The 24645-nt window shown below is 49.3% G+C and overlaps 1 protein-coding gene across 1 annotated transcript in view; it reads left to right on the top strand.

The window, feature by feature from the left end:
- The window catches only part of LOC124006191 (histone-lysine N-methyltransferase MECOM-like), a 245601-nt gene that overhangs the window by 103247 nt on the left and 117709 nt on the right, over positions 1-24645 (top strand). Inside the window, 1 exon segment of the mRNA XM_046316034.1 lies at positions 5021-5376. Within this exon segment, the coding sequence (XP_046171990.1) occupies positions 5021-5376 (356 nt within the window).

The following is a 24645-nucleotide window of genomic DNA, read 5'->3' as shown; positions in this document are numbered from 1 at the left end:
TGGACTTGGGGTCCGACACGTTCACTCTGTCCCTCAGCTCCTCAGGTAAGTGCACAGAGGAGTTATCCGAGTCCAGAATCAGATCATCTCCCTCCAGATATCTTAGTGGTGTTAGGAGCACAGACTATACCTCCCCCTGGGGTGGCAGGGTAGCCTAGTGGTTAGAGCGGTGGACTAGTAACCAGAAGGTTACAAGTTCAAATCTCTGAGTTGACATGGTACAAATCTGTCATAATGCCCCTGAACAGGCAGTTAACCCACTGTTCCTAGGCCATTGAAAATATAAATTTGTTCTTAACTGACTTGCCTAGTTAAATAAAGTTTAAAAAATAAATACATTTATGGGGTCCAGGTCAGTGCAAGCTAAAGTCTTGTGGTCTGTTAGCATCTGGCTCAAACTCACTGTGAGGTGATTTTACACCTCTGCTGGGTTGACAGAGAGGGAATGATCAGGGAGTAATTCCCTGTTAGTCTGTCAGTCATCATGTCCATCCTCTAACTCTTTTTCCCTTGGGCCATGTCGCCTAGTGGAGTTTCCCAGAATGCATCTTGTTGGTAAGATATACAGGGGAAAGTCAGACTCGATACTCAGGCTCAAACATTAGAACAATTGTCTGGTAGCTGTAATAACGATCTCCTTTTGAAATGGCGCAAGTGAAATACCCTTCATCATCTGTTAAGATGTTAGAGCAGTACTGTGAAGACCTGTTGTCCAAGACCGGCGTTCTGGCCTTCAGATCATCAGGCAGAATCTCTAAAGACGAGTCAGTATCCAAAACTAAGCTTGTTGTGGCTACTCCGTTTGATGATTGATGTCTGTACACTTGCAGTACACTGTTGAAATCCTTTTTACACTGTCCTACCTCTAGAGTGCACGTTGATGATCTTCATGTGATTTGTTTTAGTACAAACCGTCAGTCGAATCCTGACCTGGCCTGTGAGCTGTCAACCATTCCAGCATTCAGCCTTGTAGCCCCCACTGTCGCATTCTCCTAGGGAGTATAGAACATATGAGGATAACAAGTCAAACCCAATTCTTATTGTGTTCATCAGTAAAATGTCCCCCTCTCTTGTTGACTGGTAGAAAACAGGTCGCTTGAAACAGAATGTCTTAAAATGAGCAGCAGTGTTCACTTGTTCAAATACGCAAAACAGCGACTTGACAGATGGCATCCATTCTCCTTGTCTTTCCGTCTGTGCCTCTGTGTGAGATTGAGTCTCTGACAGCCCTAATCTACAGCTCGTCATCTGAACGTCATCTGAACGTCATCTGAACGTCCCCTGAACGTCCTCTGGTCTTCTCTTACTGGGGCGGTGGGCTTTCAGAGGTTGTTAGGTGGTGGGAATGAAAACAACACTTTTTTCATAAACAGTGTGTGACCTGAGAATCATTTTTCATGAAAATAATTCAACATGATCTTAATGGCCTATTTTATTTTGATAAACTACATCATGAATATCTAAGTAGAGTTTGGATGGTGATGATGATGATGATGCAGATGGATAGTTCAGATCAGCATGTCCTCCATCTACCGGCCTGGAGGGGCTTGGGAGAGTCGGCAACATGAGGAGGAGGGGGGGGGGGGGGGGTGACGACAAGGTAGAGGCAGGTTGAGAGGTGTGTGTATGTGGCGTGGGCGTGCATCTGTGTGTGTTTATGCATGCGTCTGTGCGTCTTTACATCTGTGAGGGTGTGTGTCTCTTTATGTGTGTGCGTGCGTGTGTTTGTGTGTGTGTGGATCAAAGGTTCCAGGCCGACGGCGGTGCGGTGTCACACAGCCGGTCAGGAATGTACCGAGGCACAGAGATGTGCAGCTAGAGCCTCATTAGCAACCCCACCGCCCCTCCCAGCCTGTCAGGGCGCGTTAGCCACAGCCTGCCACAGTCACCCAGGGGGAGAGGCAGCTTCCTGTGGAGAGTTTCCTGTCTGTCTGTCCTCCCTGGGCCCGCAGCAGGAGGCCCAGTAGGCCTAGCTAGGGCCCACTCTCAAATTACACCTTCGTTCTTAACCACCATTTCATTTTTACTTAGTCATGGATTGATGTCAATGGCAGACTAAGTGCAAATGTGGAAGTTAGGGAGTTAAAATTGGCCTAGTGGTAAGAGCGTTGGGACGGTAACCGAAAGGTTGCTAGATTGAATCCCTGAGCTGACAAGGTGAAGATCTGTCTTTCCGCCGCTGAACAAGGCAGTTAGCCCACTGTTCCTAGGCTGTCATTGTAAATAAGAATTTGTTCTTAACTGACTTATCTAGTTAAATAGATAAGCAGGCTTTTTTTTCTGGCATTCTATAAGAACTCCTCCGTGTTCTGCCACCAACTTACACGCACCGCCCTCGTGCGACAATGTTAGTAAACACAGGATGGTCTATGGGTTCAAAAGTAGTGCACTATGAATAAGTCCTTTGGCAGAGACACTATTCGACTAGCAGTCATACAGTGGGCATAAATAACACCCTATTTTCTATAGTGCACCATCAGAACCCCATAGTGCTCTGGTAGTAGTTGTAGTAGTAGTGCAGGGTGTACAGTGTCATCTGAGACAAGTACCGTTTCACACTACTGACCCAAACCAAGCTGAGCTGGCCTGGGTCCACATCCACCTACGACAGTTGCCAGAACCGTGCTGGAAAGGACAATGTGAAAAGCCAGCATAGTTTTGGTTTGGCTTTATAGTGTGAAAGAGATATTGTCACCTATACATCTGTGTCGGTGTTGTAACAGAGGGTGGACCACAACTCTTCTCCAGGGCTCGTCTGCCACGTGCGGCCCAGTCCCAACCTGTCCAGCGAGGGTTCGAGGGTCAGCCTGCGGTGGCCTTTCTCACTGTACTCACAATTAACCTCCGCCGACCCGGCCTCAGCTTCCTCTGTTTTCACTCGGCAGCTGAGTGATGAAGGTCAGGAAAGGGAAATATAAAACAGTTTATAGCAGCACAATGCTACAGTGAACCCAGTGTACCCGCCCAGCACCAAGCCCACGGCCAAACAATCTCAACCAGTGGCTGCTTGACTCTCTCAGTACCCCCTTCTCTGTCATCCCCCTCTCCCTCCCTCTCTCTCCTTCCCTCTGTCTCTCTCTCCCTCTCCTTCTCTCTCTCTTTCACCACTTTCCTCCCTCCTGTTTATTTGAACGGCCCTTACTGGTCAAATATTTGTACTTGGACCTTGTATATTATTTTACCATATTATGTTCAATGGAATATGTAGAGATGATCCTTCCTCGTGGTCCTTAGTGTTAGGTCGTAGGTCGTAGGTCGTAGGTGAGGGGGGACTGGTTTTTCACTCCGGGTCGGATAGGGCATACGCCTCTCTCATAACGCTCATCGGGCCATGTTAACTGTAATGTGGCGTTGATTTGTGCTTGATTACATGATTATTGGCTTGTTTTGATACATGTGTTAGAAACTCATAGACCATGTAGACTATAAATATAGGCTACCCAGTTTACCCTGATGCTGTACTTGTAGGACAGTCATCTCCAGCTTCCAATTGGTTCACTCATCCCCCCCTCCTCTCCCCTGTAACTACACTATGTGACCAAAAGTATGTGGACACCTGCTTGTCGACTATCTCATTCCAACATCATGGGCGTTAATATGGAGTTGGTCCCCCCTTTGCTACTATAACAGCCTCCACTCTTCTGGGAAGGCTTTCCACCAGATGTCGGAACATTGCTGGGGGGACTATGTTCCATTCAGCCTTGAGAGCATTAGTAAGGGAGGGGATTGATGTTAGGTGATTAGGACTGGCTTGTAGTTGGCGTTCCAATTCATCCAAAAGGAGTTTGATGGGGTTGAGATCAGGGCTCTGTGCAGGCCAGTCAAGTTCTTCCACATCGATCTCCACAAACTCACTTTTTGAGCGGGGGAATTGTCATGCTGAAACAGGAAAGGGCCTTCTGTTGCAACAAAGTTGAAAGCACAGAATGGCCTAGAATGTCATTCTATGCTGTAGCGTTAAGATTTTTCTTCACTGGAACTAAGGGTCCTAGCCTGAACCATGAAAAACAGCCTCAGACGATTATTCCTCCTCCACCAAACTTTACAGTTGGAGCAGGTAGTGTTCTCCTGGCATCTGCCAAACCCAGATTCTTCTGTCGAACTGCCAGCCGAGGAAGCTTGATTCATCACTACAGAGAAAGCGTTTCCACTGCTCCAGAGTCCAGCGGCGGCGAGCTTTACACCACTCCAGCTGCCCGCTTGGCATTGCACATGGTGATCTTAGGGTTGTGTGCGGCTGCTCGGCCATGGAAACCCATTTCAGTTCTTGTGCTGATGTTGCTTCCAGAGTCGGTTTGGAACTTGGTAGTGAGTGTTGCAACTGAGGACAGATGACGCTATGCGCTTCAGCATTCGGGGGTCCCGTTCTGTGAACTTAAGTGGCTTACCACTTCGCGGCTGAGCCGTTGTTGCTCCTAGGCGTTTCAACTTCGCAATAACAGCACTTGTACATACTACCTCAATCAGCCTGACTAACCGGTGTCTGTATGTAGCCTCGCTACTTTTATAGCCTACTTATATAGCCTGTCTTTTTACTGTTGTTTTATTTCTTTACCTACCTATTGTTCACCTAACACCTTTTTTGCACTATTGGTTAGAGCCTGTAAGTAAGTATTTCACGGTAATTTCTACACCTGTTGTATTCAGCACACGTGGCAAATAAACTTTGATTTGTTGAACTGACTTGTTAGAAAGGTGGCATCCTATGACGGTGAAAGTCACGGAGCCCTTCAGAGATTGCATGGCTGTGTGCTCAAATTTTATACACCTGTCAGTAACGGGTGTGGCTGAAATAGCCAAATCCACTAATTTGAAGGGGTGTCCACATACTTTTGGGGATGTAGTGTATTCCCCAGGTTGTTGCTGTAAATTAGAATGTGTTCTCAGTCAATTTACCTGGTAAAAGGGTTAAACAAAATAAGTCTACACTGATGCTGTACTTTAGGTAGAAATGCTAGAGCCTCGCCCTCAAGTTTTCTCTCTCTCTCTGCCTCTCTCTCACTCTATCTTTCTCCATCAGGTAATGGTGACGACTTTGTCCTCTACCCCTCTGATATCCTGGATGATGTGTGTGTACCGGACGGAGACCCCACGGCACCAACCTTGGCCCCCCCAGCAGAAGACTCCCCCTCCCCTGGCTTCTCCGCTGATGATGATGCCTCTCCCCTGGAGCCATCCCCCTTCCACTCTGCCCTCTACATGCCCCAGGACGAGATGCCCATTCCCCCCAACTTCCAGCTGCGCCAGTCGGGCGTCCCCGGTGTCGGCGGCGGCCTGGGCATCTGGGCACAGAGGACGGTGGACATGGGCGAGCGCTTTGGACCATACGTGGGCGAGCAGCGGGCGTGCCTGAGACACCGCACCCAAGGCTGGGAGGTAGGAGAAACACTTGCTGTTTATTGTCATGGGATTCTCTTCTCTCTGTTCACTGTTATGGAGGGAGGGATGGAGGGAAGGAGAGATAGAGGGAGGGAGCAATGGAGGGAGGACAGCGGGTGACAGTTTTTCTTTTAACTTTGTCTCTGCCTCTATGTTGGTCTCTGGGATTGAAGTGTCCCAGTTGCCGTGGCGTTTGTTGCTGAGTGATGTCATCTCACCTCACCCCAGTCCAATTGGGTAACAGAGAGCACCCCCCAGGCAGCCCCTCTACGGTTTGCTCTCTATCCTCTTAACTCAATTAAAAGGAAAAGCTATAAATCCTGTCTTTAGCCCTTAAAGACCCACAGCGGCCATTGGCCAATCACAATATTGGCCAGGCCGTGCACACAATCGAAGACAGGGGTCACAGGACAAGGTCAGAGGTTAGGGGGTCAGGTGCAGCCTCTGTCTGTGTCAGCCCATGTCTCGTTTTACGGAGCAGGATAGGAGAAGGGAGGGGAGGGGGGAGAAGGTCGAGGTCATAAGGGTATCAGTCTAATTGAGAACCCCCTAAACAGATCCTCTCCTCTCATTTCGGATTGAGAGACCTCCTCCCCCTGCGAAAACACTTCAAAGTCTTTGTCCTTCTGTAAGACAGCACCAGAAACACCATGCATGACTGTCTAATGGTTAACTAACTAACAAACAGTCATAAAATCAAGGATGTAGACTAAAAAAAATATGATCTAACACTGGTACACTATCATAACCTACGGAAGTTTCCCAACCCTTAGGCCCAATTTGACGCTAGCTGACTCCTCAGTGTTGGTGGAATATCATCTCTGGTCTATATAAATAGTTTGGGTTTAGATTTGGTTTGGATGGTGGAACGGTGGTCATGGTTAGACTTGCATCATCGACCATCAGGTCTAACTGAGTGGGTTTGGCTCCGACAGGACCAATAAATGGTTTCACCATCAGGTCTAACTGAGTGGGTTTGGCTCCGACAGGACCAATAAATGGTTTCACCATCAGGTCTAACTGAGTGGGTTTGGCTCCGACAGGACCAATAAATGGTTTCACCATCAGGTCTAACTGAGTGGGTTTGGCTCCGACAGGATAAATGGTTTCAATAAATGGTTTTCACCATCAGGTCTAACTGAGTGGGTTTGGCTCCGACAGGACCAATAAATGGTTTCACCATCAGGTCTAACTGAGTGGGTTTGGCTCCGACAGGACCAATAAATGGTTTCACCATCAGGTCTAACTGAGTGGGTTTGGCTCCGACAGGACCAATAAATGGTTTCACCATCAGGTCTAACTGAGTGGGTTTGGCTCCGACAGGACCAATAAATGGTTTCACCATCAGGTCTAACTGAGTGGGTTTGGCTCCGACAGGACCAATAAATGGTTTCACCATCAGGTCTAACTGAGTGGGGGTTTGTTTCACCATCAGGTCTAACTGATGGGACCAATAAATGGTTTCACCATCAGGTCTAACTGAGTGGGTTTGGCTCCGATGGGACCAATAAATGGTTTCACCATCAGGTCTAACTGAGTGGGTTTGGCTCCGACAGGACCAATAAATGGTTTCACCATCAGGTCTAACTGAGTGGGTTTGGCTCCGACAGGACCAATAAATGGATTCACTCCCGCCGTACATTTCTGTTCCAAGCAGCAACTTTTTGTTCATTATTTACTGCTACCATGAGACTCAGCACATCAATTGCCCTAATAGCGAAATGAAATCCGCTCTCTTTTAAAAAAATAATTTCACTAACATTGGGATTTAATATGATTTAAAAAGTATCTGCCTCTCCCAGAGAGAGATTTACGGCTGGTTGAACAAGCTCTCGGGCTCTGGCTTTTTTTTTTCCCAAGGAAGAAAATAAAGGAAAAAGGTTTCATGAATTTTAATCCGCCGGTAATTTATGGGGAGCTTGAATAATATGTATTTAAAAAGAAGCTGAGGATTATGGGAGGAAAGATGGGATGGCCGGGGAGGCAGCACTGTGTCATTATGTTTAATTACTTCACTGACAGCGGCCCATAACTCTTTCCATTAAGTAAATAAGTTGTAAAGAATTTATGATGAAATGCCACATTATTCAGAACGGATATTCAGTGATGACATCCCTGCATTAAATATGGTAAACGCCATTAAGTCCCCCTCCAAAGACAGCCTCGCTCCCTCCCTCAATCACGTGCCCGCAAACCGTCAATATGCCAATAAGCAAAAGGGTCTGTAAAAAAAAAAATTGATTTGGTAAATGTGAGTTAAGATAGATCTGTTTGCTTTCATCATCAATTCTGCGCTGCGTCCCGGGGTGATGTCACCGACCAGGGAGCGATAAAGCGGTGACGCCCATCTGGAGCGGGTGATGGAGGGCCGAGAGCGCCTGCCGCCTGCGCCCGTGACAGACCGGGGGAAGTTTGTCACCAGGGAGGCCAGCGCTCCACGCCATCACCATAAATTTGGGCATTATTCATAAAGGAATATAGTGAGTTATAGCAGAGATGCTTTATGAACACAGGAATGGGGAGTTATGGGTAAGATAGCTTCAGTAAATAAAAGAGAGAGCCAACGTGTTTGTCAGGGCTGGAGGTCCTCCTGCTTCTCACTGAGGGCAGGCCAGGTGTGTGTGTGTGTGTGTGTGTGTGTGTGTGTGTGTGTGTGTGTGTGTGTGTGTGTGTGTGTGTGTGTGTGTGTGTGTGTGTGTGTGTGTGTGTGTGTGTGTGTGTGTGTGTGTGTGTGTGTGTGTGTGTGTGTGTGCGCATGCATGCATGCGTTGTATACTTTTCCGTGTGGTTGCATGAGAGATATATACCTTGATCACAGGAGTTTTACGATATGTTCCTCTTTATAAAATCCTCTGCTTCTTTCAAACTGCTTCATTTCAAAGAAAATGGAGTGTGTTTTTGCACTGTACACAGGCTCCTTCAGGATGTCAATTTAATAACAACTCGAGTACATGAAAGAAGAAATAGTGAGAGAGCAGTTTTCGAGAACCATGCTCCAAAGAAAGAAGAAAGAAAGGAAGGAAGGGTATAGCTGGTAATGTATACGGAGTGTATTTAACCTGGTAGTCTCCGATAGGATCAGCAGACGGCCTCCATCGTCTCTGCCTCCTCAAAGAGATCTTCTCACTAAAGTCGACTCAAGTCCTGCTCAGCCGAGGACTGGAACAAGCACCATTTATCAGAGTGGGAACAGTGGGGGAGAGGTGAGAGATGTTATCGAGGGTTCATCTATTAGTGGAAAAAGAGCAGCAACAAAACAAATCCCTCTCTTCTGTAATCACCTGTGGAGCAGCATGTGTTGCTTCCTGATGACATTGGAAGGTTATTTTTTGGGTATCACTGTTAGATTGGCAATAGATCAGTCATGGTATAATGTATGTACTGCTGGTATTATAGAAGTGTATTGCATATATTGTAACGTAAACTGTGTCTGTTGTATATGGAAACGATAACAGGATGCTTTTCCCCAGAGCAATTGAATGTGCTTTTTCACGCGGTGACCCTCTTCCGACTGGATACTCACCACTAGTCCATATTCGGCTGTCTTTTCTTGAGCCGTGTGGCACATTGAAATTCAAACACTGTTTGTGTCCGTCCTCCCCAGTCACTCCACCAGCAACAATGAGAGAGACGGCCCATCGAGAGAGAGTTATCCTCCGACCCGATGAGTTTTCATTGGGGTTCGCCCACCGCCTCATCACACTGGCCGACGGGGTTATGGGTCCAGGTTCAGAGACTGGAGAAAGACGGGTGCCTCCCGCTGCAGAAGGGTGGGGGGGGACTTGGGACTCAGGGGTCTTTGTGCATCTCTTGAGTGGGGGGATGGGGGGTGGAGATTAGAAGTTCTGGGTGAATGAGGAGTCGAGGATTAGGTGGGTTGGTCTGGTCTGGTCTGGGCCTGCTTTCCTGGGCCTGCCTGCCTGCTTGTCTGTCTGTCTGTCTGTCTCCTGAGCCCGAGAGGCACTCCTCCAGCACAGAACACAGTAAGGGGGGGGGGGGGGTGCGTGGAGCCTCTCTGCTGGTTGTCATTCAGATACCATTCAGATACCACGTCAAGATCGACAGGCAGGCAGACACGACCAAGGAGGGCGGGAGGGCGGGAGAGCTTTAGGCAGGTTGGGCTCAGGAGAGGAGAGGGGCGGACTGGAGAGGGCGTGTTTTTTTGTGCGTGGATAAGCCGTTGTCCTGAATGAATGCAGATGTCTCCTGACTGTCCTCCTTGTCTTGTGTCTCTGACGGCCTGTCACCTCTGTCACCGGGGGAGAAAGAGGCAGAAAGAGCCTAGTCAGACTCCCACCCAAAGGGTCCCTTAATCCGCTGGCCCCAGCCTCTTTGACTGTCCCAGAGATGGACCCACACTGCAGCGTAGAGAGCCTGCAGCCACTGGGGAGGGATGAACCACTCTGTCATTCACCAGCTTTCAATGGACACACTCTTTGAGACTCTCTCTCTCTCACACACAAGTACTTAGAAATGCCAAGTAAGGTGGCCTGGCCTTGGGAACGATCTGAAAACAAAGTAGCAGTGTATTGTCCTAGTCTTAATTCAACAACAGTGAAGTCATTACAGCACATTTTCAAATTTCCTTACTATTCCCACTAAACGATTGCAGTTAAAAAATATGCACTCCGAGTTTCAATGACCGTTGTCCCGTATAGCGTTAATGAATTGTAAAGTGGCCAAGAAAGCTAATTGAAATCTGTGGTGGCGTGTGGAGATAGAGGCAGAACGCAAAGTCACAATCAAGTAGCCAGTGTACTGAGGTCAGTGGTGAGCTATTAGCCTCCATCTATCTATCCTTCCACCCCTCAATACATTCCTCCCTCCATCCATCTATCCTTCCATCCCTCAATACATTCCTCCCTCCATCCATCTATCCTTTCATCCCTCAATACATTCCTCCCTCCATCCCTCTATCCTTCCATCCCTCAATACATTCCTCCCTCCATCCATCTATCCTTTCATCCCTCAATACATTCCTCCCTCCATCCATCTATCCTTTCATCCCTCAATACATTCATCCCTCCATCCTTCTATCCTTCCATCCCTCAACATATTCCTCCCTCCATCCCTCAATCCCTCTATCCCTTCATCCCTCCATCCCTCCATCCCTCTCAGAGACTGAGGGTTGAGGTTGTACAGGAACACTGCTACTGAGAGCACATATTGCTACTGAGAGCACAGACACCTAATTGTAATGAGAGTTAAGCTTGCAAATTAAATCTGTGTTCTGGTTTTAGGAATGGTGAGTGTGTGTGTCCGTGTGCGTGCGTGTGTGTGTGTGTGCATGCATGCGTGTGTTCGTGCGCTGAGTAAGTTAGTGAGGGAAGGGGGCTCCATTGTTCCAGTGCAGCCTGCAGCACGGCTGTGACTGTGGCCCTCTGCGTACAGGGACCCTCTTCGGCCCCCCTCCACCAACCTGCTTTGTGTTGGAGGAAATAGAGCTGTGCCCAGCCACCCTAATCAGCTTACAGTGCTAATTCAGCCCCAGCTCCAGCCCCATCTCCAGCCCCTGACACAGTCCCCAGCCCGAGTCTGGGCTTCAGCCTCTACCAGGCAAAACACATTACCAGCATCCTCCATCCCTGCATTCTCCACCTATCCACCAGCTCCAGCTCTACCTCTGCTACAGTTGGGGGCCACACAGCACCCTTCCCTGTTTACTTGGAGTGTGTTCCATCTTATTAAACAGCCCCTGTGGGGTGTGTGTGTTTACAGTGTGTGTGCGTGTGTGTGTGTGTGTGTGTGTGTGTGTGTGTGTGTGTGTGTGTGTGTGTGTGTGTGTGTGTGTGTGTGTGTGTGTGTGTGTGTGTGTGTGTGTGTGTGTGTGTGTGTGTGTGTGTGTGTGTGTGTGTGTGTGTGTGTGTGTGTGTGTCTGCCTCTGCGTGCATGCCATTGTCCACTCTGGGCGATGAGCGTTCCTCCAGTGTGACTGGAAGTCGATTGTCTTGGAGACATGGTGTCTATTCAAAACAAGAGAAGTTGGGAGTCTTTCTCCCTCCCTCTCATTTGATTAGTAATCCCTTTCGTTGGTCTAATCTGTCGTGTTTGGTGGTGGTGGAAGGGTAGCTTGGGGAGAGGACTGTTATTATTGATGTTCTAATCTCGTGTGAGAGGAGCGAGGAAAGTCGAGGCACATTCAAGAGTGGGAGAGAGAAAGAGAAAGAGAGAGAGAATTCCACTCCACGAGGTCACAGAGCGTGCATTCCAACAGTCTTGTCTCCAGGCCACTCTTCTCTCTTTTAGTCCAAGGGGAAAAAAACAACTTTACAAATGAACGATTTCCCCCCTCTCTGCCTAGCCCTCTCCTCCCTCCCTTTCCTCCTCTCCTCCCCTCTCGCTCCCTCTCTCTGTCTGGCTGTGGTATCCCAGCAGGGAGGGGAAGCTAGGTTAACTAATTGAACAGGGTCAGAGTGAATTGCAGCAGGACAAAGACTGGCATTAGTGGCACAGCCAGAGGAAGGCAACAATGCCAGGTGAAGGAGGGTGTGGATGGAGGGGGGTGGATAGCCTAAGAGGTCAGGGGTCACAGACCTTATTAGATCTCAGGAGAATAGGGGATGTGTTTGGGTGGCTGGGAAGGGGGGGGGGAGTTTACCTGGTAGAAAGGCTACAATAGAGAGTGGGATGGAGGAGGATTGGTGGGTACTCCATTAAAGCTAACTCAGCTTCTGAACAGCCCACTCAGGCCAGACAAGCGTCTGCACACCGGATGCCCCATACTAGGCAGCAAAACATATCCTATAGGAAGGCCAAAGGAAGTGCAGAGAGCTTAAGTCAAACACAATGACCTACGTCTGTCTATAGGTTTGTCTACGCCATGTCTCTATAGGTACAACCAATCTCCGTTGGTTGATTCTAAAAACAGGTGCCATTAGCTCTAATCTTAGGAACTTAGTATAGATGGTAACACTGCCTTATAAGACATGCTATAAGACATGCTATGAGACATGCTTTAGGATGTCTACTATCCCAAGCTGTTTTTGCACTCTGAGTATGCTCAGATAGGATGTGATGGCACACAGAGGTTGAGCAACCACACCTGTATAAGGGTCTTTAAAATCACACACACCTCCATAACTGTCTCCCCTGTCTCCCCTAGCATTACACTGAATAAACCCACCATTTCTCTTGTGTGCACTCAGACACACTGTCCTCTCTGTCTATCACACGCATACACATACTCTCACTCAGAAACAGTGGGGGGGGAGAGAGAGAGAGAGAGAGAGAGAGAGAGAGAGAGAGAGAGAGAGAGAGAGAGAGAGAGAGAGAGAGAGAGAGAGCGGGGGGAGGTGGCGAGAGAGTGGTAAAGATATTGAAAGAGAGAGTTTGTGTGTGAGACAGAGAGAAAGAGGAAGAGAGAGGGAGCATAGAGGGAGAGACAGAGAGAAAGAGAGAGATTGAAAGAAACAGAGAAACACCGGAGCTCCGGGCACAGCCAGGCAGGACTTTTAGGTCCAGCACAGAGAGGAGGAATATAGCAACTCTGTCCCGCTTTTTCTGCTTGAGTCGCCCTAGTCCTTAACTAACAGTCAGATCGTATTACCCAGGCAGTAAATCTAAGTACCGGTTAACGCTAATACTCAAGCGCTAATACTACACTACAAAACAGCTGTCTCTGTCTGTGGTTGGAAGTGTGCAAACAGGCAAAGGCTGGGCCGCCTGTCCTCTCTGAGCTGCTGCTGCTAGACTCTCTTACATGGTTATTATGTCCTGAAACTCTCCTAGTAGAGTGTGTGTGCACATGTGCGTGTGTGTGTGCATGCAGGTGTTTGTGTGTGTATGCATGTGTGTCATTTTCTGTGCATTTTCTATGCATTTGGTGTGTGTGTGTGTGTGTGTGTGTGTGTGTGTGTGTGTGTGTGTGTGTGTGTGTGTGTGTGTGTGTGTGTGTGTGTGTGTGTGTGTGTGTGTGTGTGTGTGTGTGTGTGTGTGTGTGTGTGTGTGTGTGTGTGTGTGTGTGTGTGTGTGTGTGTGTGTGTGTGTGCGTGTATGCGTTTGTGTGTGTGTGCGTGTGAGCGTGTAACGTGAGCATGTCAGTGACTGAATGTGTGTGCGTCTCACCCGCTCCCTCTCTCCCTTGTCCCAGTTCAAAGGCTAATGGGTGTGGGGGTCTGGTTTGAGAGCTCATTACCAGGTTAAGAACTAAAACACAGGCATGCAGGCCAGCATATTCAGACCCTGACACAGAGCAACACCGTAGTCCTCTTTCAATTACTCCATATTGCTCCTCCAATTACAGTGGAGCAGATCCAATGGGAGAGCTGCCACCGTGGAGAGGAAGCAGAGGCCCGATGGCTGTAATGAGGTCCTAACCCGTACAGTGGGCCATTATGCCATAATGCTTTAATTTGAGCCATATGATAGCCATTGCGTGTCTAAGTTATTGAAAAGTCAATATTTGTGAGCTTGCCCTCACCTCGGATGTGGTCTGGGTTTTGGGATTGGCTGTAGACTGCATAGAGAGAGAGAGAGAGAGACGAGGGGTAGTGATACAGTACCCTGTGGCACACCTGAGCGCTATCGCTTAAGACTAACACCCAAAACTTGATATAGATATTTTCTCATACCAGACCTGTTCAAATATTATTTAAAATTTCTTAGTTACTTTCACATACATTGGAAGTAAGTATACAGATGTTTTTTATTTGAAAAGACAAGTAGTTGATTATGTTCATGTATTTTGAAATACACTTGGAAAGTATTTGAAAATACAAAAATTCACTGCAATGCATTTAACCCAGGTATTTGAATATAGTATTTGAAATAAGCATTTGAAAATACTGTCAAATACATTTTGGTAGACTATTTGGATTTTACAAATAACAATTCAAATACTGCAATACAATTACTTGTTTGGGCTGTGCATTTTAAAATACTAAAATACATATAAAACTTATTTTAAATACCAGATACTCAAATACACATGTATTTGAACCCAGTTCTCACCCATACCATATTATTAGTGCCCTGAGTTTATCTTTACCAGTGACCACATAACCTGATCAAGAAGAACTCTGGGCCCTAGCTCTAGGTTAACTCAGGGCCTATCTCTTACCGTTACATATTGATCCCATTAACACCTGGATCCATGTAGCTGTGTTTGAGTTTGAGTGTGTGGAAGTGTTGGGATCTTCCAGTCAGATCTGAAATAGCTCTACTTTATTTCATAGTTGTGCTTTCCTTAGAAAACATCTCAGCAAAAGCATCTTGAGGTGTACTGTACAAATGCTGTGAATCAGGTTTCATTTGTGTCAAGCTATATCTGCTAATTGTTTACGTTCAGATCAACTTCAGGAATAATTTGAACTTGGTTACAACATTTTTTTGCGGGGTATCTTTTTCATATCCAACATTGTTCATTGTTTAAAGAAATAAATGAAGCAATAAAAAGCCAACTCTTATTGGATTAGACGGCCAGAGTATCTTCATGTGGTTTGCATTACTCTTTTCTAAACTTCTGTGTGAGGTAAGTGACTGAGGCTAGACATGGCAGTCACCCTACAATCCACAGATAAATGCAATCCACTCATCCGCGGACAAAGTGGGACAGATAGTTTCTCCTCCGACTGCTAAGAAGGAGAGGGAGAGAGAGAGAGAGAGAGAGAGAGAGAGAGAGAGAGAGAGAGAGAGGGAGTGTCAGAGTAAATGAAAGAATGAGCGAGGTGTCCCGTGTCTGTTGTCAGAGAGAGACTGGGAAGAAGAGAAGGGACATGCACTGACTGGGAGACAGATTCCCCGACGTTCGGAAGGGAACGTTCCCAAGTGTTCCCGTGCAGTCCCCTAATAGGATTTTCTCGGCTCCAGCAGGTAGTCTGAGTGGGACTCCCAGATAAGGGTTAATGCAGCTCGATGGTTCCTCGGCTGCACAGACGTTTGGGAAGTCTCTGTCACTCCCACCCATTAGCCTGCTTTGTCAGCACCAATCCATCAGAAAGGATTTATCCCCCGGACTAAATCTCAGCGGCCATTTCTGACACATCCAACAAACTTAATGGTTGTCTCCCGGTCCTGGCGCAGGCCCGTCAAGTCCTAATGAGTTAGCGTCTTCCACAGGGATGAGAGAAAGTCTCACGGAAATCCATTTCTCAGCCGATTACACTTTGTCATCGGCCAAAACAAAATAAGAAAAAGACCAGACAGGAGCAGCAGCGGCAGAGAGCAGAGCTGTGGGATCTCTGAGAAAAAGGCTACCGGGGCATCCCTCTCTCTCTCTCTCTCTCTCTCTCTCTCTCTCTCTCTCTCTCTCTCTCTCTCTCTCTCTCTCTCTCTCACCCACCCCCCTCTCTCTCTCTCTCTCTCTCTCTCTCTCTCTCTCTCTCTCTCTCTCTCTCTCTCTCTCTCTCTCTCTCTCTCTCTCTCTCTCTCTCTCGCCTCTGATTGTTCCCTGTTTTTCTTCGGGCCCATTTTTATGGTCGCTTCCTTTCCCCTCCAAGACACGTTATGACAGGCATTGTAATCTCTTTGGAGCCGTGGGGACCCTCTCTTTGGGTTCACGCTCCTCTCTGGCCCTGAGTGAAAGCGGGACGGGTTCCAACTGCTACCCAGGACACAGAGCCATAAATCATCCCGCCGCCTGGCACGGCTGGTGCCCTGCTGGACCGGCCTCCACTTCCTGAACCACTACCAGTTCCTGCAGGGGACAAAAAGGCCTTTGTGGGTTTCTCTGGGCAAGCCAGATCCAGATCCTCTCCCTTTGAGGGCGCTGAGGTTTATGAGCGGTGCTGCCCGAGAGGGGCTGTGAGAGGGCATGCCAAGCCAGAAGGAGAGAGAGGGAGTGGGGGGGTGGGAGGTTAAGGAGTGGGGGGTGGGAGGTTAAGGAGTGGGGGGTGGGAGGTTAAGAAGGACAAAAGGATAGTCCAAGAGATGTGACAAACGCAAGGAAGAAGTTAATAGCAAGAAAAAAGAAAGATGGAGAGAAATTGAGAGTATTTCTATGACTACATCCTGTAAAGTACCTCCCCACTGGGCAAAAACTGGTTGAATTAACAGTGTTTCCATGTCATTTCAACCCCCAAAATTGTGATGACATTGAATCAACGTGGAAAAGGAATTGGGTTTGCAAAAAGTCATCAATGTAAGGGCATTTTGTTTCACGTTGAATTCACGTTAGTTGACAACTCAACCATATGTAAAACTAAACTAGACGTTGAATTAACGTCGGTGCTCAGTGGGTCTTCATTTATCAAACAGGTTCCTATTTTTATACCCCCTACTTTCACTTCAAGAAAATGAAATAAAGCTAGCTTTGAAACTAAAGAAATAGCCAGCAGTTGAGTGTCCCGGGCCAGCCCTCTTCTTCTCGATGATCCTGTTCATGCAAACAGAGGCCACCATTTTACCTTAGTCAAAACAAAAGAAATATAGCTAGCTGTGAAACAGTTCCAGGCCTGGCCTCCCACCCCCCATGGCCCCCGTCCATCCAACCTCCATCCTTACCTCTCTGTTTCAACGTCTCAGCGTCGGCTAGTTAGGGACGACTGTTTTCTTACGGACACGGATCAAGACGTTACAACCGCCCCAGGCCCCAGGGGGACCATGTTTGGGATGGTGTTGTGAAGCTTCTGACACCGCCGTAAATCTGGTGTGGGTGTCCCATCTCCGCCGTGCCTGTGCGATGAGAACGCCAATGAGGCGTGAGGGTGAACATTCCTGGGCCGTTCTCACAGAAACCCCTGGGTTTTCGCTCTCGGCAAAATAACACGTTTCTGCCACTTCTGACTGGTGCGTCTCTCTGCAGCTGCCCAGCTGTCTGTCTTTCCACCCTACTGGAATGACGCTCTCCTCCATCCTCCCGGCCTCTTAGTGTAAAACCTTTCCTGGGAACTTTGCTTACTTAGTGTATAGCGCCGTGTTTGTGTTAAATGATGAATATGAGGCACCGTCATGTGTGTTATTCCACTGTCTATGAAAGATTGTTCCAATACCAAGCGGCTGTGCGTTGATGTGGATTTTCCCCATAATCCACCAGCAGTAGTGTGTCTGTGTTGTAGTCGAGCCACAGAGCCCTCAGTGTGTGAAATCTGTGGAGTCTGCTAATAGAATGAGTAGAGAGTAGAGACTGTGCATGGCCATGAATACACTGCCAGGGAACAGCCTTGTTCAGACCAAGTGCCTGGGAAAGAGTGTGGTAATGGGAGAGATTTGTGGTCGGTAGTGGTAGCGGTCGGGGTACTGTGTGTGGTTGTTAGGTCATAGAAATAGAATTACTAGAAGGGACAAAGCCTCTCAGACCACAGCAATTTGACTTCAACACTCATGGGAACACTCGATATGGCCGCCTGTCTGCCCAGAACATTAACTTGAATGAGAATGTATGCTCTAGAAATTATATTTCTATGGCCAGGGCTGTGGCCATCAGGTTATGCTTGCTGTAGCTCTGGCCTACTTTGTGTGGTTGTCTGGGTTGTGCTGGGTTCCGGGGCCTGTGGATCTCAGACTTTCCTCATGGGCCAGGCCTGTTGGAGCCTCATCCTGCTGCAGCCTCAAACTACTGCAGCGGTGAAAGGCTGGGTCCGGGCCTGTGGATCTCAGACTCTCCTCATGGGCCAGGCCTGTTGGAGCCTCATCCTGCTGCAGCCTCAAACTACTGCAGTGGTGGCAGGCTGGGTCCGGGCCTGTGGATCTCAGACTCTCCTCATGGGCCAGGCCTGTTGGAGCCTCATCCTGCTGCAGCCTCAAACTACTGCAGTGGTGGCAGGCTGGGTCCGGGCCTGTGGATCTCAGACTCTCCTCATGGGCCAGGCCTGTTGGAGCCTCATCCTGCTGCAGCCTCAAACTACTGCAGTGGTGGCAGGCTGGGTCCGGGCCTGTGTATCTCAGACTCTCCTCATGGGCCAGGCCTGTTGGAGCCTCATCCTGCTGCAGCCTCAAACTACTGCAGTGGTGGCAGGCTGGGTCCGGGCCTGTGTATCTCAGACTCTCCTCATGGGCCAGGCCTGTTGGAGCCTCATCCTGCTGCAGCCTCAAACTACTGCAGTGGTGGCAGGCTGGGTCCGGGCCTGTGGATCTCAGACTCTCCTCATGGGCCAGGCCTGTTGGAGCCTCATCCTGTTGCAGCCTCAAGCTACTGCAGTGGTGGCAGGCTGGGTCCGGGCCTGTGGATCTCAGACTCTCCTCATGGGCCAGGCCTGTTGGAGCCTCATCCTGCTGCAGCCTCAAACTACTGCAGTGGTGGCAGGCTGGGTCCGGGCCTGTGGATCTCAGACTCTCCTCATGGGCCAGGCCTGTTGGAGCCTCATCCTGCTGCAGCCTCAAACTACTGCAGTGGTGGCAGGCTGGGTCCGGGCCTGTGTATCTCAGACTCTCCTCATGGGCCAGGCCTGTTGGAGCCTCATCCTGCTGCAGCCTCAAACTACTGCAGTGGTGGCAGGCTGGGTCCGGGCCTGTGTATCTCAGACTCTCCTCATGGGCCAGGCCTGTTGGAGCCTCATCCTGCTGCAGCCTCAAACTACTGCAGTGGTGGCAGGCTGGGTCCGGGCCTGTGTATCTCAGACTCTCCTCATGGGCCAGGCCTGTTGGAGCCTCATCCTGTTGCAGCCTCAAACTACTGCAGTGGTGGCAGGCTGGGTCCGGGCCTGTGTATCTCAGACTCTCCTCATGGGCCAGGCCTGTTGGAGCCTCATCCTGTTGCAGCCTCAAACTACTGCAGTGGTGGCAGGCTGGGTCCGGGCCTGTGGATCTCAGACTCTCCTCATGGGCCAGGCCTGTTGGAGCCTCATCCTGTTGCAGCCTCAAACTACTGCAGTGGTGGCAGGCTGGGTCCGGGCCTGTGTATCTCAGACTCTCCTCATGGGCCAGGCCTGTTGGAGCCTCATCCTGTTGCAGCCTCAAACTACTGCAGTGGTGGCAGGCTGGGTCCGGGCCTGTGGATCTCAGACTCTCCACACAACAGACACGTTAGTCAGATTTTTCACCCAAATGGAAATGCTGCCTGTCACCTCTCCTGCCGCCTCCAACCGCCTCCCCTGTCCAATCCGTCACACCGCACCGCCGGCCGCGCAAATAGGCCTGCCACTCTCATTGTCATCAGGGTAACGGATGTCCTGTCGTTACCACAGGGCGGGGCGAGGTACGCCCAGGTCCACTCCCTAACCCCCCCTCTCTGGTGATGAGTCTCCCCTCCCTCAGGAGTTGGTTGGGGAGAAAGAGCAGTGTAAAAAGAAGGAAGAGGGTTAACACCCCCATCACTCCCTCTCTCTCCCCTCCACCCCATCCCTCTGGTCCAGACTCAAAAGCAACCATAAGGAGAAAATAAATCGCGTCCACCGCCCGGACTAGTAACCCTAACGGCCGTCATAAATAACGTGGGCCTATTTGAAGGGGAAGATGGGGCATTAGAAGCTATTTACACTGCGGTAGCCGTGCGATCGATCACGAGCAAGCGGCCCATAGATAAGACCGCGTGATGTCATGGTTATTTATGGTGATCTCTGACAGTAGGGCTACAAAGGGATTTTCCGGCCGACAGCTCCATCCGTTTTTTGGGGGGGATATGATGCATTCTGTCGTCAGGGAAACAATCAGCGGTGGCTGCCACAGCGGCCGGCGGTGCGCTACGGATGCCTGAACCTCGTACACAACCCCTCAATCCAGCCCTCCCTCCCTCGCCACCCAGACAAATGTCATCAGTGTGATTAGGCGCATAAAAAGGGGGGAGAGTCTCTGTCCCACAGCATCGTGCACAGTAGTAGGAGACTGTGAGGCTCTATGGAAGCGTATGGCAGAGCATAGAGGATGTGGACACACACTAGTGGTGAACACACACCGGTACACACACACATGGGCATGTTCGCTGTGGGCTGGCAACACACACGCTAGTGGTGAACACACACCGGTACACACACACATGGGCATGTTCGCTGGGGGCTGGCAACACACACACTAGTGGTGAACACACACCAGTACACACACATATGGGCATGTTCGCTGTGGGCTGGCAACACACACACTAGTGGTGAACACACACCAGTACACACACATATGGGCATGTTCGCTGTGGGCTGGCAACACACACACTAGTGGTGAACACACACTGGTACACACACACACACACACATGGGCATGTTCGCTGGGGGCTGGCAACACACACACTGGGCCCTAGGACACATAGGTACTGAGCTGCATTCACACACCGACCAGGGCACAGAGATTACTGTGTGTAATTAGTCTTAAACTGTAGAAACGTGGCTGAAGAGAAAGAGAGAGTCCCTGGGCTACTGCAGGAGAGATGGAGAGCGCTGGAGGGCAGGTAAGAACAGGAGTTTGGCTACAATCTTTTTGTTGTTTTTGGTCGCCGGCCCCTCGAAGTAGAAGGAGGAATATTGTGAATATTAGTGCAGAACTTCTGTCCTGGGTCTAATCCCAGAGACTCTCCACGGGCGGGCAGGCTTGGAGCATGGTTTGAACACTCGTTACCCCCTCTTGACTACCCCCTACCCCTTCACCACGCCTCCTCCTCAATACACTCACGACATGAAAATAATAATAAAAAAATGCACCAAAACAGCAAAACAACAAGATGTGTGGAGTCTAAGTCCTGCCCAGCCCTGATAACGGTTGCCGGGGCTTTAAATAAGCAAACACATGTGGCCCTTTGATGTGTCCCTTATCTTGGCAACTAGAAACACTCCCAGAGTTTTCCAGCGAGATCAAATTCCTTGCAATTAATCTGCCATTTATTAATATGAAAAAACTTTGTCGCAAAAAACACGCACGCACAGGCCGTGTCCACGCTCGGCATGGCACAGCGCTTCTGGGGGCTTTCATGCTGCTAATGAGAAAGTGTGCAGAGAGAGAGAGAGAGAGAGAGAGAGAGCTGGGGAAGTATTTTAGTGTAACTCCTTACGGACTTTTTGTGTAGCTCCTTAATACCACATGGTTAATCTCAGATGAGCAGAGAGGGAGTTTATAGGTGATGACAGCTGAGAAGGAGAAACCGTCCTGGCACAGAAGAGCTCTTACAGAGAAGTACAAAGAGTCAGCGGAGAGGGGGGGGTGGCATTACTCACACAGAGGTGGGGTGTTCAAGGGGAACGGAGAGACACAATACAACGGGGTCAGCGCTGGGTCAACTAAAGTCCATGAACTGGAGGCTCCTGTGTGCTGTCACAGGCATGAGCAGTCCCATCCTCACCCAGAGACACACAGACAGACGGACAGCGTTACACACACACACACACACACACACACACACACACACACACACACACACACACACACACACACACACACACACACACACACACACACACACACACACACACACACACACACACACACACACACACACACACACACACACACACACACACACACACACACACACACACTCAGACAGTGTATTAGGAGGAGTGTGTGTGTGGGGATCATTGGAATGGGATGGAGAGTTCTCTCAACTCTGACCTCTCAACTCTGACCCATGTGCTGATGAACAGCAAGGTGTCACCATGGATGTTTCCATGGTGACACTCTAGGGTCATGATGAGGTCAGAGCACTTCCTCATTCGCACAGGTGCTCCTGTAGTATCTCCTCATTCACATTCGAGTTCGAGAGGGACTGTGTGTGTGTGTGCTTTGAGGTTGTGTGTGTGTGCGCCAAGTCCATGCTGTGTAGTAGGGTGCTGATTGACAGAGGGCATACAGAGGTCCCCTCCCCAGTGCCAGTATCCGACAGAGACACTACAGACTCTACTTTCCTCTCTGCGGGCAGCCCACCAATGAGGATGAGTCCTCCACGCCCGCGGCAGCCCCTCGTCCCTATCCCAGCCTGCCTTGGGGGGTGGGCAGAGTCTTTTGTTATAGGACACTGTGGGTAATAAATCTGGATCTGGTAAATAGCCCATGAATAAAGGGAGAATTTTATCCTCGGTGGCACGCAGAAGATTTAGTGCGCGAGGCAACATGGCCTCTTCAGAACATCTACAAAGTGGTCACTCAGCGAGCTTTAAGAGGCATAAAAAGCCGACGGTAGTCCATTAAACCTCCAACATGAAGATGGGCTCACGGTGGGTGATTTAGCGCCAACAGGTGCATATATATTCTACTGTGGTGCTCTCTCTCTCTCCCTCATTTTTTATCTGTCTCAATGAGGAAGTAACTGAGCTCAATGGATTTTAATGGCCAGGCGAGAGAAGTCACACAGAAAGAGAGAGGGAGAGAGAGAGAGAGGGAGAGAGACAGAGAGGGAGAGACAGAGAGGGAGAGACAGGGAGAGAGAGAGAGAGAGAGGGAGAGAGGTAGAGACAGGGAGAGAGGAGAGAGAGAGAGAGAGAGAGAGAGAGAGAGAGAGAGAGAGAGAGAGAGAGAGAGAGAGAGAGAGAGAGAGAGAGAGAGAGGGAGAGAGAGGGAGAGAGAGAGACAGAGAGAGAGAGAGACAGGGAGGTAGAGGGAGAGAGGGAGAGACAGGGAGAGAGAGAGAGACAGAGAGGTAGAGACAGGGAGAGACAGGGAGAGAGAGAGAGACAGAGAGGTAGAGACAGGGAGAGAGAGAGAGACAGAGAGGGAGAGACAGGGAGAGAGAGAGAGACAGAGAGGTAGAGACAGGGAGGAGAGAGAGAGAGAGAGAGAGAGAGAGAGAGAGAGAGAGAGAGAGAGAGAGAGAGAGAGAGAGAGAGAGAGAGAGAGAGACAGGGAGGTAGAGGGAGAGAGGGAGAGGGAGAGACAGGGAGAGAGAGAGAGACAGAGAGGTAGAGACAGGGAGAGACAGGAGAGAGAGAGAGACAGAGAGGTAGAGACAGGGAGAGAGAGAGAGAGAGAGAGACAGAGAGGGAGAGACAGGGAGAGACAGGGAGAGAGAGAGAGACAGAGAGGTAGAGACAGGGAGAGAGAGAGAGAGAGAGAGAGAGAGAGAGAGAGAGAGAGAGAGAGAGAGAGAGAGAGAGAGAGCAGCATTGAGAAAGTGTTTATCAGGTCCATTTCAAGACTACAGGTCCCCCACCACTTCAGAACCACTAAGTTTATAGGCAGTGGACCTCTCTTGTTATAAAGGCGGCCATTTGAAGTGGTACATAAAGTGGAATAGTGAGGAGTGATGGTCCAGGGGATGGGGGTGCCGAGGAAGAGGGGGAACTTTGGGCTCTGGACAGAACAGTTAACTTTTCACCTCATGTTGACTAACTCAATGTTGAGTGTGCGACAACTTGTATGTCAATGAGTATTGTATGGAGGGAATTATGTGTTGAGAGAGAGAGAAAACCCATTTCTATGCAAACACTGCATATTTGTACTGTGCCAGGCCTGTGTCATTCTCCATTTTGCATGTGACTGGTTCCAGTATGAAAATGTTCTCTATTTTCCTTCCTTATCTCAGATTCTTACTGTTTCTTTACACAAACAACCTGTTATTCACACACACTATCTCTGCCTCAGAGCATTCCCTGTAATCAGGTTCTCTATGTTATTTGTTCTCCTTGATTAAATGACACATCTTTGTAAGTCATTCTCTGTCACCGCTAAGCACTTGAGAAGTTTAACTTTCAATATTTAAATGTCTGCATCCCAAATAGTGTGCCATTTGGGATGTATGCTTGGTCCCAGATTCCTTCTCTGTGCTTTTCTGCCAGTGATAGGCTTTCACTGAGCACTCAGCGGTATGTTTGTCCTATACAAACACTGCTCAGGATCACAGCCCCATACTCGCACACACGCGCGCGCACACACACACACACACACACACACACACACACACACACACACACACACACACACACACACACACACACACACACACACACACACACACACACACACACACACACACACACACACACACACACACACACACACACACACACACACACACACACACACACACTCCTCTGATGGCCAATGCAAGGCTTTATTAATGCACCCTCTATATCAGGAGTGTGGTGCTCTGTTTTTGTAAGGCATAGTGTGTGTGCTGTGTTCCTCTCCTCTCCTCCCCTCTCCCCTCCTCCTCTCCTCCTCCCCACCCCCCTCACCGTCCCACCCCTCCCCTCCCCTCTTCTCTCCACTCCCTCCCTGTCGGTAGAAAGACGTAGGGCCTGATCAGTGGAAGCTGATGTCCTAATAGAGATGTAATGAGAATAGATCTGTTCTCTGCCCGTCCGCACGTCCTAACGTGCCGCCGTGTTCAGCCACTTATGAAAGACATGGGGGGAGAGTGCGACGTGCTCCGGTCTCTAACGCAAAGATAATATTCACTGTTTTATCCACCTCTCCCTGACAAATGACTGTCATTAATCAGGAGCCGTATAGCCTGCTGTGTGTGTGTGTGTGTGTGTG

The sequence above is a fragment of the Oncorhynchus gorbuscha genome, linkage group LG19 (genome assembly GCF_021184085.1).
Source record: "Oncorhynchus gorbuscha isolate QuinsamMale2020 ecotype Even-year linkage group LG19, OgorEven_v1.0, whole genome shotgun sequence".
Classification (NCBI taxonomy): domain Eukaryota; kingdom Metazoa; phylum Chordata; class Actinopteri; order Salmoniformes; family Salmonidae; genus Oncorhynchus; species Oncorhynchus gorbuscha.
This window is presented reverse-complemented; position numbering and strand designations above follow the sequence as displayed.